General features: G+C 40.0%; 1 protein-coding gene across 1 annotated transcript; it reads right to left on the bottom strand.

Moving 5' to 3' along the window:
• Positions 1 to 6,934: 6,934 nt before the first annotated feature.
• LOC138358999 (uncharacterized) lies at positions 6,935 to 19,309 on the bottom strand. The gene is made up of 2 exons (XM_069317489.1): positions 18,927 to 19,309; positions 6,935 to 15,221 (listed from the first exon to the last, which is right to left on the bottom strand). The coding sequence occupies exon 2, from the start codon at positions 14,310 to 14,312 to the stop codon at positions 12,534 to 12,536; it is 1,779 nt and encodes a 592-aa protein (XP_069173590.1). The 5' UTR covers positions 14,313 to 15,221; positions 18,927 to 19,309; the 3' UTR covers positions 6,935 to 12,533.
• Positions 19,310 to 19,971: the final 662 nt, after the last annotated feature.

Below are 19,971 nucleotides of genomic sequence, written 5' to 3'. Positions count from 1 at the left end.
TATAATAATCTAGTGGTGTAATAATCTAGTAGTGTAATAATGTAATGGTATACTAATAATCTAGTGATATAATAATCTAGTGGTGTAATAACCTTGTGGTGTAATAATCTAGTGGTGCAAAACCCTTGTGCTATAATTACCAAGTTGTGTAATAATCTATTAGTGTAATAATACAGGAGTGTAATAAACTACTTGAGTAATACTCTTGTAGTTCCTGGAGTTGAAGAGGCATATCCACTCTTTAACTGGGCGAGAAATATGGTCAAACCTTCATGTTAAATTTATTGATCTAAAACAACATTTATTATTGTATCGCCATTCATGAGACCCTCCCTACAAATGATAGGTCGTCATTTGGTCATTAAGGACAGCAATAGGTTTGACCAATGTTCTGAAATTGAGAGAAATATGCATATATTTTATTTCTGTGAGCGGAAATATGTGGTAGTAAACTGGATGACAGATATTCTTAATGATTTATGTGGACCATGCATTAGAATGGATTTAAAGAGGTTTTTGATGTTTCATATTGAAATAAAATGAATGAAAATTAAAAAAACAATCATTATTATACGCTGTGTGTGTGAATAGGCAGGCTGGAGGGGGTTACTGTGTGTGGATACGCAGGCAAGAGGGTAACTGTGTGTGTGTGCATTGGCAGTTAGTAGGGTAATAAAAATAAATATATGTATCAGATAAACAGGCAGGAGGGTTACTCAGTAGACAGAATATTGAAGTTATTGCCTGACAGGATCAAGTATAAGAACCATAAATCCTACGATCAAGTATTGATGTTTACTGCTCATGCTCGGTGATGATATGGAAAAAATGGGTTTATTGAGAATTATATGAAATAAATATAAATGTAGTTTTTCCCTTGTAGATTGATGTAAATATGATCTTTATATTGTATATTATTTAATTAAGAACAAAAGAAAGAAAAAAAGTGGTGTAATAATCTAGTGATTCAATAACCTATTAGTGTAATAATCTAGTGGTGCAATAATCTAGTAGTATAATAACCTTGTAGTGTAATAGCTAAGTGGTGTAATAATCAGATGGTATTATAGTATAATGGTACAAACAAAAAATGGTGTAATAACTATTTGGTGTAATACCCAAGTGGTGTTAAAATATAGTTGTGTAATTATCCAGAAGTGTACTTACCAACACGTGTAATAATCTAGTTGAATAATAACCTAGTGGTGTAATAACCTAGTGGTGTAATAACCTAGTGGTGTAATAGCCTAGTGGTGTAATAGCCTAGTGGTGTAATAACCTAGTGGTGTAATAGCCTAGTGGTGTAATAGCCTAGTGGTGTAATAACCTAGTGGTGTAATAACCTAGTGGTGTAATAGCCTAGTGGTGTAATAACCTAGTGGTGTAATAACCTAGTGGTGTAATAACCTAGTGGTGCAATAGCCTAGTGGTGTAATAACCTAGTGGTGTAATAACCTAGTGGTGTAATAACCTAGTGGTGTAATAACCTAGTGGTGTAATAACCTAGTGGTGTAATAACCTAGTGGTGTAATAACCTAGTGGTGTAATAGCCTAGTGGTGTAATAACCTAGTGGTGTAATAATCTAGTTGAATAATAACCTAGTGGTGTAATAGCCTAGTGGTGTAATAACCTAGTGGTGTAATAACCTAGTGGTGTAATAGCCTAGTGGTGTAATAGCCTAGTGGTGTAATAACCTAGTGGTGTAATAACCTAGTGGTGTAATAGCCTAGTGGTGTAATAGCCTAGTGGTGTAATAACCTAGTGGTGTAATAACCTAGTGGTGTAATAGCCTAGTGGTGTAATAGTCTAGTGGTGTAATAGCCTAGTGGTGTAATAGCCTAGTGGTGTAATAGTCTAGTGGTGTGCAGCGGGGTGGGGGGTTTGGTGATGTCCACAAACACCAGGGGCCGGATTCAGGAAGGTACTTACGAAGGTTTTTCCTCTTAGCTAAGAACGAATTCCTTCTTAGCGCCTTCGTGGCGGCTACGTCCGTATTCAAAGAGCTACCCTAAGTGGAAAAATCTTCGTAAGTTCATTCCGGGATTTAAGTGTGGTTTCGACCACTCGTAGCTTTACGTAAACTGGATATAAGTCATTTTTTCTCTACTACATAACACTGGGATCGATTTATGATATTGGAACATGACCAAAACATTATAGCTGGTGAATCTAGTGGAGAGTAATCCTTCGTGTTAGTTATATATGCATTCTCTGCTTGAAACTTGAAGTAAATATGTGTTTGATGATAGTAGAATTAGTTTTATAATAGCAAGATATTATACCAGTTATTAAGTAAATAAACACTGGTGAACATGAAATATGAGAGAAGGTGATGAGCCCTGCCTGATGGGATCATTTACTATCACCAAATGCCCCTGTTCACCTAGTAGTAAGGGTGTACCTTAGCTATACATACCCATTTCTAATTTATTTAGTTTGGTTTTATTTTTAAATTAAATCTGGGTGAGACATAAAATAAAAATATGCTGCACAAATGATGTTAGGTAAGGAACAGGGTAAAAATGTCAAAAACTTTATTCATTGAATACTTAAAGCTATAATTATGACTATATAGATTATTAAAAAAGAGAGAGGGAAGTAGGGGTCCAAGACCTCTTCCTGTTATACAATTTGGGTGTGGAACAAGTAATTATCAAAAGAAGGCACCATGCCGGGAAGGCTATGTAGCAGTGAGGCAGCTACTTATTTGAGAAATGCTTATTTTATTTACCTTATAAGCTGAGGCAACTTATTTTATTTGAGGAATACTCAGCTGATTCCTCTACATTTAGCATGGAACAAATTTGTGTCCAAGACCTCTTCCTGTTACTCAATTTGGCTGTGTGTAACCAAACTAGAAGTGCTCTACAAATCAAGGGACCCAGAATGTGGAATGACCTCCCGAATCATGTCAACGGCTGTACCTCTCTCAACCAGTTTAAGAGTTAAACCAAGTACTGCCTAATTAACTCCATGTAACCTAACTTACCTCCTAAATGTCAACCCATGTCTTGCTATTTTTTAAACAACGCTGTTCACCAACATGTGCAATTGCTGATTTATGCTATGTTAACCCCCTTTTTGTATTTTTTATTCCTTCTTTCAACACAATTTATACCTAATCCCGATTACTATTAAGTTTTAGTCTGTTTTTTCCCCCCCCCACACCTTGCCCGAAATGCTAGAGTATTAGTGGCTTTAGGTATTGTATGTACTAGCTCTGCCTATAAATCCAACATTATGTTTGTAAATCAACTGTATGTACTTTTCCTGAATAAAATGTATTTATTATTTATTTTTTAATCAGTAAGTATTAAAAGAAGGCACCAAGCTGGGAAGGCTATGTAGCACCATTGTGTGTAACAATAAACCAAATTTTTTTAACAAATAATGCACCTGTATGGGAAAACAAATCCTGTCAGCTGTAAAAATATTGATGCAGTTATTTAAATGAAAAATATAATGAAAGAAATATTACTGGTTTATTTTTTCCTATCTTTTTGTACTGTACAGTATATCCAAGGAAGTGAAAAATTGAGACATAATGCACAATTTAATGAATGATTAGCATGGATTAGCAGTTCAAAAGAAATATGACTTGTATTACATATCAACATGAGATCTTAATGATCCATGGTCAACATGATTTAATAAGGATAATACAGTACTGTATTTGTAATAATACAAACTATAATTTAAAATCTTTATTACTTATTTTTTTTATTAAGAAGATTAGGTATACACAGCAATGTGCTGCTACCCTATTCTATATGGAATATTACACAGTGTAGATAAAAAACTAGCTATAAGTTTATCTAATACTCCCATCTCACAGGATGGTTAGACATACTGTACATGGAATCAATTTAGAAAATACCAGCCTCAATACAAAAAACAAATCAACTCTTACTAAACAACTCTAAGCAATTTTCACAAGAGGTAAGCACTGAATCATGGAAACATTATATTATAATTACTCTTACCAGTTTCTACAAAACTCCTCTCAAACAATGTATTTTTAAACATGTTTAGGTATACACAGCAATGTGCTGCTTCCCTATTCTGTCTAAAGGACCACACAGTGTAGATCAAAAACCAGCTACAAGCTCACCTCACAGGATGGCCAGTCATACATGGAATTAGGAGAGAACAAAATACTTAATGCTGATCTATTAGCCTCCACTGGCAAAATCTTGGTGCAGCACAAGAATATCTTCCAATATTCCTGAGTGTATGAAGTAATTACAGAGCTCAAAATACCTCATACCATTTGGTATGAAGTCACTGATAACAGGACAATCACAGATATAGTGTTGGAGAGTATGTTCTCTCAAGTAGGACTGAAAACAGATGTTTTTTTTTCCACCAAGAGGGCTATAAACCCATGGAACTGCCTACCCGCTGAAGCCGTAAATGCCAAATTCCAGCTAAAAAATATAATTAAGACAATTGGCGGGCCCTGCAACAAGCCGCCGGCTTTCTGTCCTCTTCGAGGTCACTAGATAGTTAGTGGCCCTTGGGTAAATTCAGTAAATATATACAATAATTGTCAGCGCATCTTCCGAGCAACAAGGACAGCTACACAGTATCTCTTAGAATTACGTAGGTAAACAACAAATGTAACATATTTGTTTACTACAATGTCGGTGCTGGCTGTAGAAGTTGAAAAAACATTGTTTTACTTCGAAATATACTAATTTTATAAGAAAATTCGACGTAAATAGGAGGCAGTAGAGCTGCGATAAGCCAGCGCTAAATCTTCAATATGAAGAATGTTGCTGCTCTCTGATTGGCCAAACGAAACACAGTAGTGACCTCTATCGGCACGCAGGTGAACCAACAATTTTTCTTCCTAAGTGGACGTTATTGAATCGCACCTAAGCATCTTCTTAGGGCGCACTTAGGAACCTTCGTAGCAAACCCACTTACGAAGAAATACACAGAGCTTCCTGAATCTAGGTCCAGGAGTACCCGATGGTGTAGGGTAGGGGGTGACACGTGTATAATCCGTAGGAAATCTGGACTCTTTTAAAACTAACTGCTCAGTAGGCTTTCAGTGCATTCTTCTCTTCCTTGCAACCCTGTGACTTATCTGATTGAACGGCCAGAGAAAACCCTTAGGAAACAAGGAATTGTCGTTAACTTTCCTCCTCTCATAAGGTCAAAATTGCGTCTGCCCCTGTACCGCCATCTTTCTTTAATACTCTGTTCTTTAACATTTCCAATCAAACACTATTGATTTCATTTACCATATTCTCCATGCAGGTTTTTTGATTGAGTGCACTTTTCATTCACATTGTTTTGCTATGCCAACCCACGTTACATGAAGCGTACTAATTTAATAGCGGAGAAATAATAGTCACTCGCGGCCTCTCAATTACCAGCTGCAAATTTCTTTCAAGAAAATATTATCTAATCCACCCATACCAATAAATGCTTTATAATAGAAACTAACCTCCACAGGAGGTAAGATTTATAACACCCCTTTTAAGCCGTGGTGAAAAAAAATTAGAAATTCATGAATGAATTTCACAAAGGTTCAACACTTCAAACAGATTTCTTAATAATTTTTAACATACAGTAAATGATATATAATGGCCAACAGATACACAATAAAATATACATTTCTGTGCAGTAGTAAAACGCTAAGTCACCCCAGGTCTAGGCAATCTAGAAAGTGCATCTGCTACTATATTTATTTTTCCTGGAATATGTTTGACCAGATTGTACTCTTGCAAGAATAGAGACCACCTTAATATATTCTGATTGGAATTCTTCATGCTAGCAATAAATGTTAAGAGGTTGTGGTCAGTGAACACTTCAATAGTATTGCCTGATACATAAATGTCAATTTTTTTAACAGCTAGTAATAATGATAATTCCTCTTTCTTTACTGTGGAGTAATTCTGTTGAGATTTGGTAAACTTTTTTTAATACTAATGTATTGGATGATTAATACCCTCATTATCCTCTTGCAATAGATCAGCACCCGCATCCCCAGTCCGAAGCATCTATATATAGTTTGAATATCTTGGAGTAGTCAGGAGTAGCTAACACTGGACTAGATAACAACATTCCTTTTAATTTAGTAAAAGCATCATGACATTCCTGAGACCATTTAAACTACAAATTTTTACATGGCAAGTTTGTCAAAGGTTCTGAATTTGCTGCATTTTTTTAACAGAACTTATTATAATTTACACACATACCTAGATATTATTTGCACCTCCTTCTAACTAGTCAACACTGGGCACTCATATATCTATATAAATAAAAATAGAAATGTTTGTTTGTTCATAATCGCTAATCTCCGAAAGTTCTTCACCGATGGCTTTGAAATTTTCACATTTCGTTCCATTCGCATCGGAGCCGGTTTTAATATACATAATATATAGATATCGTGTCTGTGAAGGGAAAAAAGCATGAGTCTTTGAAAAACTGTGTTTTCATGTGTTTTTCTTGTGAGGAAAATCTTCGAAACCTCTTTACCGATTACACACACAGATATCACAATAACGTGATGCATCAAATGAACAAATCCACAAGGGCCATGACGATGATTCGAACCTGCGTCCAGGAGCTTCCCAGACACTGCCTTACCGATTTTACCTCTTTACCGATTACTTTGAAATTTTGACACAACGTTGCATTCGTATAGGCGCGTGTTTTTATATACCTACTATATACATGACTCATCTGTGAACGGAAAAAACAAGTTTTTTTTTTTAAACAGCGCCATCTGTTGGACATAAGAGCAACACTCACTTTAATCTCCGAAAGTTCTTCACCAATTGCTTTGAAATTTTGACACAACGTTCCATTTGAATACACGCATGTTTTTATATACTTACTATATAGATGCCACACCTGTGACAGGTAGAAATGTTTTTTTTTTTTTAAACAGCACCATCTGTTGCACGTAATAGCTTTATTATTATTAACATCTTTATTGACAAAATTAATTACAATTTTGCCTAATCTGAGGATTTCAAGTAAGTCTTATTAAAGTGAGGATAATGCTGGTATTCACTGTCACGCAGGACAGAGGGTCATACATAAGATAATAGGTCTAAACTGTTGGCGGAAGTATATATATATCATGGTTACAAAAAATGTTTTAATATATGGATATGTGAAAACAACTTTCTATTGTGCACTGCCACACAAGGGCAGGGATGGGTTCATAACTGATGCAGTTTAGAAGTAATATAAAAAAAAATTATCTTAATTCTTTAAAATGGACAAGCAAATTTTGGATAAATTGTTAGGATGTTTTCCAGAACACCTGACTCAATGATGGTACAATAGGTACAAGGTGGTACAATAGGCCAGGAGGTCTAAAGTCCTTAATGGTTTCACATTCAACAATATAGTGTTCTAGTGAATGCATTAAAGGTTTATCACAAAGTTTACAATCTGAGTATTCTGGTAGTGGCTCAGCTTCACTAACATGCCAGATGTGTCTATAGCCAAGACGAATTCGCGCAATGACTACATCACATTGCCTGATCCGGTTACTGTGCTGACCATACAAATACCTATCATTATAAAACTTGTCATAACTTTTAATACTGCAGCTTTCAGGTCTCTGGGCATTTCTTAGTTCTTCTAAATCTGAATTAATTTCTTTAATTTGTATGTTTCTAATAATTTCATTATAGCAACACACACACACACTATACTAAATATGTTACGATTCCATTTAAATGTTTCCGATTGCACTGATAAATTGAATTTTCATAAATTACGATTAATTTTCATTTTGATTTAATTATTTTGTGTGACATTGTGTTGAAATTGAGCTGTGTTTACCATGCCGTTCATTTCGTAGGTATAGATGCCACCTGTGACAGGTAAAGTCATTCTTTTTTTAAGAAATAACGCCATCTGTTGTACATAAGAGCAACTCACGCTATCTATCTATATAAATAAAAATGGAAATGTTCGTTTGTTCATAATAGCTAATTTCCGAAAGTTCTTCACCGATTGCTTTGAAATTTTGACACAACGTTGCATTCGAATAGGCGCGTCTTTTTATATACCTACTTCATACATGCCCTACCTGTGAAAGAAAAAAACATGCTTTTTTGAAAAAAAGGCCGCCATCTGTTGAATGTAAGAGCAACACATGCTGTAATCTCCAAAAGTTCTTCACCGATTTCTTTGGAATTTTGACACAAAGTTCCATTCGAATACGCGTGTATTTTTATATACCTACTATATAGATGCCACCACTGGTAACAGGTAAAAACATGCATTTTTGAAAAACAGCGCTATCTTTTGCACATACGACCAACACATGCTATACTAAATATGTTATGATTCCATTGATTAAATTTTTATTTAACTATTTTGTGTGACATTGCGTTGGAATTGAGCTGTTTTGTTTACCATACCATTCATTTCGTGAGTATAGTTTATTTTTCTTATTTTTTCATTATTTTATTTCGTTTTTTGAACTGTTTTTCTTATACTTCAGTGATGGGAACAGCTGGGGCCAGATTCATGAAGCAGTTACGCAAGTACGTATGAACGTGTTCATCGCTTCTCAGTCTTTGACGGCTTTGGTTACATATATTAAACAGTTTACAAGCATGAAAACCTGCCAATCAACTGTTGTTATTGTTATAAATAGCCTCTTGGTGCTTCAGAGCTCACTAACTGTTTAATAATTGTCAACAAAGCCGCCAAAGATTGAGAAAAGATGTACAGGTTCGTAAGTGTTTGCGTAACTTCTTCGTGAATCTAGCCCCAGAAACAGTTTTCCTTTTTCCCAGAATAGGAAACCTGTTCCCAATTTTCTGATTGGAACATCATCATTTGATCATTAGACCATTTGATCATCATACAAAGGAGTGGGGAATGGTGGGAAAGACGAGGTGACGGGCGTGGGGAATGGTGTGGAGGACCAAGGGATGGGGGAGGTGAGGAATGGTAGGAAGGACGAGGGGATGATGGAGTGGGGGATGGTGGGGAGGACGAGGGGACGGGGGAGCGAAGAATGGTTAGGAGGACGAGGGGACGGAGGAGGGGGGGGGAGTGGTGGGGAGGACTGGGAGACAGGGGAAGGTTGCTGCTGCTGTGGCACAGTAACGCACATGCGTTGCTGAGCCACAGCAATGCGTGGCGGGGTACAGCTAGTATATATATAATATTTTTTATTCTTGGGTGGTAACAGCTTTCCATTTCCCACTTCATATCCTAAGTAACAATACTAGCTCTGGCAAAGGTACATTTGTGCAAGTTTACAGTTAAATTAGCCTCCTTTAAACATTTTAATAATTTAGCTAAACTTTTCATATGGTCCTCCCAATATTGTGACAAATTGCAATATCATCCAAGTATGCTTTACATTGTGGCATGTCTTTTAAAACTAAGTTCGTAAGACACTGGAAAGTTGCTGGGGCATTTTTCAACCCAAAAGGCATTACCACAGGAGGTAAGGTTCCTAACAACACACACACACATATTCACAGACGCACATAGCCTGATATGCATGTTAAAAATGGAAGACATGAGATGTCTGATCACATTACGTGTGTAGTTCACTGTTGTGTGATGAGTTACTTGAATCTACCTGAATTTACCTGAGGGCCACCAACATCAGTGGCCTCGATGAAGACAGAAAGACGACGGCTTGTCAAAGGTCCCCTCCATTTGCATTGATGTTCTTTTCCAGCAGTAATATACAACCCAACAGAGTTTTGGCGTTTAGGCCTTCGGCGGGTATGTGGTTCCACAGGTTTACAACCCTACGGGTGAAAAAGCATCTCCTGTTTTCTGACTTATATTGTGGTTTGTTGAGCTTGAACCCGTTGCTCCGCGTTCGTGTGACATCTGACCTTTTATGAAGAAATTGTCCGGATCGACATCCACCAAATTTTCTGTATTTTTAAAGGTTTCGATGAGATATGGCTTGCCATGCCTGGTTTACAGTGTTGTTAGCCCAGTGGCCTTCAACCGTTCCTGATATGAGAGATGACTTAGCTCTGGTACGATATTTGTTGACTGGTGTTGCACCTTCTCCAGATCAGCTATGTCTTTTTGAAGATGAGGTCTGCATGCCTGGATTCAATAATCCAAGTGGGGGTGCACCAGAGACTAATACAATTGATCAACTCCTTTTTTTCCTTGACGGTAAAGGTACGCTTCATTATTCCCAGCATTTTGTTATCTATTTTTACTGCCGCTCTTACTTGTTGTTCAACTTATAATGAATGATGGATTCTGACTCCAAGGTACTTTTTTTGGTTTATCTGTTGTAAGGTAGTGCTGTTAGTTTGGTAGTCTTGACTTAGATTGTTGTGCCCCACATGCAAGGTCTCGTTTTTATCGATATTAAAAATGCATTTCCCAGTCATCTGACTATTTGTGGTGTTCATGTAGATCTCTTTGTATGGTCTCAATATCACTCTCACTTCCCACTTTACCATAGATCTTAGTGTCATCTGCTAATTTGATGATGTGGTTTTTAATATTCTCATCTATGATTTATAAGACAAAAAGGGTTGGCCCCAAAATGGACCCCTGTGGCACCCCACTTAGCACATTTCCCCAGTCTGATTCATTCCCATTTAGCACGACCCTTTCTTCTCCATGTTTTAACAATTGTTTAATCTATTCCAATATTTCCCCATTTATTCCATGTGCCTGTAATTTCCTTGCCCGTCTCTCATGTGGTACCTTGTCAAAAGCTTTAGCAAAGCTAATGTAAGCTACATCTACCAGAAGTTCTTTGTCTGAATAACCGGATACCATTTTCTGAAATGCGAGCAGGTTAGTAAGGATCTATTTTTAACAAACCCATGTTGCGTTGATTTTACGAGATTGTTATCTGTGAGATGTTGTAGGAATCTTTCCCTTAGGATTATCTCCATGAGCTTGCAGATGTGTGATGTCAAGCTGACCGGATGGTAGTTTTCTGCCGATTTTTCTGTCTGTTTTTGTAAATAGGGGTAACATTTGCATATTTCTAATCCAGAGGAACTATCCTTTGGTCCAAGGATTTTCTGAAAAAGAGTTTCAGTGGCATGCATTTGCCAATTCCTTTACGATTTTGGATTGAAATCTATCCACACCTTGAATTTTTGAGTCTTTTAGTTTGGCAATGCTCTTCCTGATTGCGTCGCATGTAATTGGTATGTCCTTTAATTCATCCTCTTCACCTCCTTCAAACATTTGTGTAGGTGATGGGAGGTCATTCAATCTTTCTAGTGTGAACACTGATGCAAAATATTCTTTCAGAGTGTTTGCTGCCCATCTATCATCCATTATATCTTGGTTAGTCTCATATTTTAGAGGTCCTACTGAGTTCTTGGTTTCGGTATTACTTTGTATATAGGCATAGAATGATTTTGGATCGTCCTTTATATTTTAGGCAAGTTTTCTTTCGTAGTTTCCTTTGGTTAATCTGTTTCCTGGGAAGCTGAATTTAATGTCTTTTCTCATTTCCTGATAGTTTCTTCAATGGTTTCCAAAATTTTATGCTCAACATGGACTACGTGATTATATTTGTTGTTCGACAAACTAGTGCTTCGCTAAAAGAAGCCAATTTCTTACAATGGTTGTTTAACTGTTAAACTTTAGAATAAAGAGTCGTCGTTTGGGTTAAAGAATGTGGGCCCTTCACTCCCTCCAGACAAATCCACGAGTCAACTCAAATGTGCAAACTCTGTATCAAGGAAGAACTCCAGCGACGAACGGCTATGTCAAGGACGGCAATAGCTGCTATGCGAGAGGCATGTCAATCGCCAGCCCGGCTAGAGAACTTGGAATAACAAAGCCAACTGTTAAACTGTTTTTTTTTTTATTAATTTTTACATGCAAGCATGCTTATAAGTACAATAAAAGTAAACAATAACAACATAGAACAGACCAAAATAACAAAGCACAAACGTGCAAAAACATAAAGGAACAAATGTACTAAACACAAAAACGCCGACCGGAAGGGCCGACCACAAAACAACAATAATTACAAACAAACCACAACAAGCAAGTTAAAACACAGTGGAATACAATGCAGAAATAACACACCAAAATATGAAATATTCAGAACAAGGCTACCAGCACCTCAAACACACACGGAGAGGCACCAACACAAAACGAAAATAATAATAATAATAATAATAATAATAATAATAATAATAATAATAATAATAATAATAATAATAATAATAATAAAAATAACAACTAGAAAGGAAAACAAATATACAACAAACAAAGAATAGCACAATGGCAAAACTCGACAAAAATCATAAACCCTGACCGGGTCACGCCAACAGCCTGAAGGGCACTCAACACGACACAAACAAGCGCACAAGCAGCAACATAAAAACATAGAACCACAAAGCACAACATAAGAACACGACATCCACAATCAGACACACACCAATCAAACCCCAGACCTCACAGGAACCGGACACACACACAAGCCACACAAACCCACAACCACAAACCGGAGCATGCAGGAACTGGGAAACAAACCCGCCCCACCCACACACACCTGACCCGCACCCTACAATACACAAAGGAATCATGAGCGAGGAATACATTTCTCAGAGACAGGAATATATTTACCAGGGAACGAATCCCAAGGATACCGTCGCTTATAGACCTCCCAAATCAAATACTCCATGTCACTGGGGGGACGATCCCCCTGCCGCCGTGGGCCCAGTATAAACTCGGGAACCTCAAGATCAGGTGGAAACGGCCACTCCTGAAGCTCACCGACGCAAGTCGCATAACGAGGCTGGAGAGCGCAAGCCACGTCCTTCGAGGTAGCAGACGACACCAATGAAGCGTACGAGGGCTGCCGGGACGGCCGCGTCGCCATACGCACAGGAGCAGGGGACAAGCAACGAGATGGTAACGTCTCCACCGAGACCGCAGGAGACACTGAAGAGATGGCCAGAGACAGAAGAGGCGTCGAGACCGCAGTCGATGAAACGGGGACCGAGGAAGGGGTTACAGAACCACCAGAGCGAGCAGTCTTTTTCAACACCATCACCAGGCCCCGCTCACCGCGAACCTCAGCAGGGGGAACCACCCCCCACGAAGAACCGGAGCCATCCGAGGCAGGCGACGCACCCGAAGCAGGAACCGCAGACACCATATCTGAAGTGGAGGCCGAAACACCGGCACTGGCATCCTCAGACAAATGCCCCTCCGCCGTCACCGTAGTCTGCAACGCAACCGTAGCCACCCCACCTTCGCCGGCAGATCCACAAGCGTCGAAATCGCCAACGTCAGCCCAAGCTGAAGACGAACGCTGGGAACGCTTAGGCTCTGGCCGCACATCATCAGACCCGGAGGCCGACTCAGAGAGACGCGCAACACAAGCCGGGCGAACCGACGCACGACGCAGAACGGCAGCATCCTCAACCACATGGGGCACCAGGCCAGGCACAGGAGGAAGCGCCGGATCCACCCCATCACCCAGCACAGCCGGAACAGTCGGCAAGGGTGCAGGGACAGGGTCAGACGCAGCAGAGGACGAACTGGAAGACGGGGGAATCGAGCAGCAGGCAGTCTGAAGAACCCCAGGGACACAAGTCGGAGCAGGACGATCACCCTGCGACGCCACAACATCTTGTGGAGAGGCGACAACAACAGGGGGCGCACCAGGCGGCGCAACAGGTGACACAGGGGGCACATCCGTGGCTGAAGAGACGTCCACATCCACTGAATCCTCCTCCACAGGAAGCGGTGGAAAATCCTCCTCACTGAAGAGGTTCACAGGTGCAACGGCAGGCGCAGAACAGTCAGCAGCCTGATGGCCCAAGAGGCCACAACGATAACACGTCCGAGGCTGATGGGCGTAAAACACCCGAACGTTGTAGCCCATAAGCCGCACAGAGGACGGAATATCTTCCCGGAGCCTCATGCCCAGGGTGCGAATGTTAGTCCTCACACCCTTAAGTGGACTGGAAGACACCACGTTCACCCGCACACTAACCACTGCGCCATACCGGCTGAAGTACCGCCATAGCAGACTCTCTGGAAACTCCAACGGAGCCCCATGCACACTGACGTAAGTGAGGGCACCACTCCGATCAGATAGTGACACAGTGCCCGCACCATCCGGCAGGGGCAATGTCCGCCCCTCGTAACGACGGAGAAAGTCGCGATATGCCAATTCCTCGGTAAACTTCAATATTGCTCGACGAGCCGTCACCAGCTCGACACCATAAATGTTGATCACAGGGACATGAAGCAACTCACACATCAGCGCTATCTCCGGGTACCCAGCCCGGCAGGAAAATTCGAGGCCCACAGACTGAGCCCGCAGTACAGGGGGGAGGGGGACCCCCATCGTTAACTCCACGTCAGCACAGGCAGGCAGAGACACACCCGCCCTCAACCGGCCAAACTGGTAAACAACGCCAACAGCCGGAGCGCCGATTCAACACGTCCGTCCCCAACCGAAGCTAGGGCTAGACTCCAACTGTTAGACTGTGGTGCAGCGGTGGGAAGAATCCGGGAACTTGAATGACAAACGTCGGTTGGCGGACTTAGAAAAACCTCTCCTGAAGAAGGCCAGGGAATTCTCGAATGCAACCGTCAGTCTCCCTTGATATATGCAGTTGCTATCAGGGATGAACTGCAATCTGAGGTATCTGAATGAACAGTGCGAAACCTAGGAATGTTAGGGGTAAATAGCAATAATTACTGACCAATAAATGTGTATGTAAATACAATAATTTCAGTCACAGTCCATCAAACAAAGTCCAGTAATATACTTCATCGTCATACAGTATTATAAAACTGTATCTGATGTGCCTTGGTATTTGTAAGATGATTAACCAACATAACATGGTTAGACATTTATTATCAAACAATTAGAAAGAATCCATATACATAAACAGACAAACTTGAACCCCGTTTGATATCATCCCAAAGAATCAATATCTTGTCCATCTTCCGTTGCTGTTTATAACCTGCAGCCTTTGGGACATTAGGGCGACGGGGTTTTACATTAGCCGCAGGTTTCCTGTTGATGGCAGGACAACCCCCAAGTCTGCCTGCGTATGTTGAAGCAGACGTTGGTGGGATCAGTCTTGCCCCGGCGCCCAGTTGCTAACTATGTTCTCATGTACATTATCTCTGGGGCTCATTTCGCAGTCTTTATTAGGCCACTCGGGAAGCTCAGTATTGCGTTGTTCGGCAAACCATTGCTTAACATCCGTACATTATGGGTGGACCAATTATCTTGTTAAATGATCTGTAAAACGAATTAACAATTGCTATTAACACTTCAGGAAGAATACTTTATAATATATTTTGAGGTTAAGCTTAAAAAAACAATGAACCTAGTAAAATATATGTCCAATGGCAAAGGCTGAGTAATATTATTGATTGAAAGGTAGGATTGAGTAAACCTTTTGGATAGTAAATCTTTATTAAATAAGGAATTCAATACCTGCATGAATATTATTTTCTCAGGGTAGGGAAGAGCATATGTGCACACCAGTGTTAACCTGCCCAGCACAGGTAGGCTGACAAGTGTAAACCTGTTCATCATTGGAAGATTGACCCATGTTACAACTTGACCATCACCGTCAAGTTGTCTAGTGTAAGCATGTCCATCATTTGCCAGAGTACCAGTTTGGCTAATGTATGCTTGTCTATCACCGGGAGGATGACCACTAACAACTGAACAATATAGTCTCTGATGAGAGGGGAAGGCATCACAATCACTCATACGCCGCCAATGGACACAGGAGCATTCCTGTTGCCAGCCATTAAATGACCACAAAGGCCTTAAAACTGGTCGTTGTCCGCCTCACACTTCAGCAATAGATAAGTGAAACCCTAACTAGTCTTTGTACATTAATATTTTGGCCAAGTTTGGTTGTGCTTAAGTAGTTTAAGATAATTGTTGAGTGAAGTTACGATGAATGAAATATAATCTATCAGTAAGTAGGGTTATTTAATGATAATCCCATAGCGAAAATAATTATAATATAATCATGTGTTCTTTACGTTTATCTTAGCCAAAATTTTGACGACAAGAAGAATTCTGACGACATATGTTCACCTACCAAGGAAAGACCTCGGAGCGGCCATATTGGGATCTTCCAGATTTAATGTTACGTCCATGCTTCTTTGCCAGCTATAGCTTTAAAAACATAAATAATACTAACCTGAATGTATACTATCCAGTAATTACACATAGAGTAGAATAATAGCAATACTTGAAATAAGTTCTAGTCCAGATTCCATGGCAGTGTTGCCGAGGTCAGTTATATGTGTATCTTATATATTTAGGTATGTGCACCAAATATGTTGGTGCAGAGCACATGAGCATCCAAGTGACTGTCCCGTGGAACACAGATCAAAATAGTCAAATTAAATCATCGAAATTAAATCTGAATCTGAACGCTCAACATCACTGGACACCCTAAATTAAAATTAAAAAATATTAAATACAATTTAAATCTCACCAAAGTTTTATATGGCTTTAAATAATTTCCTAATTTATACAGTCAACTTATCTCAACAATTAACAGCAAATTCACCACGAAAGCATGCATGCTAATTGTTGGAAGTATTGCTGCAACATTCATGCTAATAGTTGGTAGTATTGACACCCATGCATGTTCATTGGTAGTAGCATTGACACAGCATGTAAACTCAGTATTGGTAATAATGACACAGCACACACACACACACACACACACACACACACACACACACACACACACACACACACACACACACACACACACACACACACACACACACACACACACACACACACACACACACACACACACACACACACACACACACATACACACACATTATTGGTAGTATTGACAAAATGTACACTCATTACTAGTAGTATTAACACGGCTTGCGCACTAATTGTTGGTGGTATTGACACAGAATGTACACTCATTGTTGGTAGTATTGATTCAGCGTTGACACTCATTGTTGGTTGTATTGACAGCATGCACTCTTATTGCTGATGGTATTGTCCAAGCATGCACACTCATTGTTGGTGTTGTTGAAGCAGCAGGAATACTCATTCTTTGTAGTATTGACATAGCATGGACGCTCATTGTTGGTAATATTGACCCAGCATCTTCACTCATTGTTGGAGGTATTCACGCAGCATGCACACTCATTGTTGGTGGTACTGACACAGCATGCTCACTCATTGTTGGTGGTACTGACACAACATGCACACTCATTGTTGGTGGTACTGACACAGCATGCACACTCATTGTTGGTGGTACTGACACAACATGCTCCCTCATTGTTGGTGGTACTTACACAGCATGCTCACTCATTGTTGGTGGTACTAACACAGCATGCACACTCATTGTTGGTGGTACTGACACAGCATGCACACTCATTGTTGGTGGTACTGACACAACATGCACACTCATTGTTGGTGGTACTGACACAACATGCACACTCATTGTTGGTGGTACTGACACAGCATGCTCACTCATTGTTGGTGGTACTGACACAGCATGCACACTCATTGTTGGTGGTACTGACACAACATGCACACTCATTGTTGGTGGTACTGACACAGCATGCACACTTATTGTTGGTGGTACTGACACAACATGCTCACTCATTGTTGGTGGTACTGACACAACATGCACACTCATTGTTGGTGGTACTGACACAACATGCACACTCATTGTTGGTGGTACTGACACAGCATGCTCACTCATTGTTGGTGGTACTGACACAGCATGCACACTCATTGTTGGTGGTACTGACACAACATGCACACTCATTGTTGGTGGTACTGACACAGCATGCACACTTATTGTTGGTGGTACTGACACAACATGCTCACTCATTGTTGGTGGTACTGACACAACATGCACACTCATTGTTGGTGGTACTGACACAGCATGCACACTCATTGTTGGTGGTACTGACACAACATGCACACTCATTGTTGGTGGTACTGACACAGCATGCACACTCATTGTTGGTGGTATTTTTTATGCTTGTTGCATTCTCACGTTGAAGTACATTGTATGATAGATGTGAGAGACAGTGTATGAATGATACAGGCAGATGTATGACGTCCACAATAGTTAAAATGGGATAACAGAAAGGTTTACAATAGACTGGACATGTGGAGTAGATGACTTGTGGAGTGGACGTGTTGATTTGTTGACTGACAATGGACTGGACGTGTGGATTTGATGACTACCATTGGACTGAACATGTGGGGGTGGGGGGTGAGAGCTGGACATATAGGTTGGGTGTCTGACAATTGACTGCACATGGGGGATGGCTGGCTGACAATGGATAGTACATGGTGCGGTTTGATGTTTAATGAAGTATTGGCATATGGTGTGGATGATCGATGATTGACTGGGTGTGTAGGGCTGATGACTGACAGTCATCCACCCTACATACTGGTCGGAGAGGTAACGACGAGTTCGTAAGGCAAATGAAGGAAACTGAATTAGAAGTAAGGGGAAAAGACTACTCGTAAACACAACGCCACAGTCTGGGACAGTTGACCATTGCACGATGGGTATGCAAGAGGTGAGGCGAGCACGTTATAATAGCTGTATCATAAGGTGCTTCTCTCACAACCATTTAATTTGAGCAATATGTATTTACTTGGATAGTTAAGTAATATACCTAATCCGTCAACCGGAGCTGACTGTAGCCTGCACGGTTATAAAACATTACTTCGAAATATATTATACAATACACTAATCATTTACTTTTGATTTGTTGACCAAGAATGCCCTCAGCTGTGGTTTCAAGTCGATTTGGTAACGTAGATAAGTTCATAACAAACAAATACACAATTTACCTGATGTTGTTATCCTACATTGCAACTGCATGTGTGTGTGTGTTTTCTTCTGTTGTTATCTAGCATATGCGATTGACAATATTCTGCCAACATTCAGTATGCATTATTATTATAGTTACTTACTAAAAGACAAGTTGAGGGTGATGGAGGCGCCATTATTGAAGCAAATCTTCTTGCCTATTGACCTCAAATGAGGTTCATGCAGTAGAAAGCTCAGTTCCTGCTCCTGCTCCTGCATGTCATTATCTGCAGCCTGGTTAAAAAATATATTAATAATATCCACTCGAGAGCATTAACAATAATTAGAGATTTGTAAATTGTCTGCAATTCTTCAAAGTAATGTTTAAAACTGAGAATTTCTACGAATCTGTAATATAAGCGAGACTGAAAAGACTAAGATACGCAGAACAATATATCAATATTTATTGACAAGGAGAGAGGTGTATATAGATTGAGGACAAACGTCGCTTTTCGCTCGTATGCGCTACGGCTAAATATCGCCTGAATTCAAAATACAAATTTATTGTCCACTTCAATTTGTAATTTGTAAAAGGACAAGTTGGACAAACAAGATGAATGTTGGAAAGACTAATGATGGAGTGGTGAGTCAGGAACAACGAGGTGTTGAGGCTGCTGGAGACTCATGCTTATATATAAAATATTCTCGTACTTATAAACATATTACGTGAAAGTTAGGTAGTGCTTTTTGTCTACATGGCGAGTCAACAGTGAACACAACATGGTGAGTCAACAGTGAACACAACGTGGTGAGTCAACAGTGAACACAACGTGGTGAGTCAACAGTGAACACAACATGGTGAGTCAACAGTGAACACAACATGGTGAGTCAACAGTGAACACAACGTGGTGAGTCAACAGTGAACACAACATGGTGAGTCAACAGTGAACACAACATGGTGAGTCAACAGTGAACACAACATGGTGAGTCAACAGTGAACACAACATGGTGAGTCAACAGTGAACACAACATGGCGAGTCAACAGTGAGCACAACATGGCGAGTCAACAGTGAGCACAACATGGCGAGTCAACAGTGAGCACAACATGGCGAGTCAACAGTGAGCACAACATGGTGAGTCAACAGTGAGCACAACAATGGCGAGTCAACAGTGAGCACAACATGGTGAGTCAACAGTGAGCACAACATG

The sequence above is a fragment of the Procambarus clarkii genome, chromosome 88 (genome assembly GCF_040958095.1).
Source record: "Procambarus clarkii isolate CNS0578487 chromosome 88, FALCON_Pclarkii_2.0, whole genome shotgun sequence".
NCBI classification, from domain to species: Eukaryota; Metazoa; Arthropoda; class Malacostraca; order Decapoda; family Cambaridae; genus Procambarus; species Procambarus clarkii.
Note: the sequence above shows the minus strand (reverse complement) of the source record. Positions and strands in the feature narration are given on the sequence as shown.

Bases quoted from the DNA above. Each gene is read 5' to 3' on its own strand.
- LOC138358999 (XM_069317489.1), bottom strand. From the start codon at position 14,312: ATGGGGGTCCCCCTCCCCCCTGTACTGCGGGCTCAGTCTGTGGGCCTC.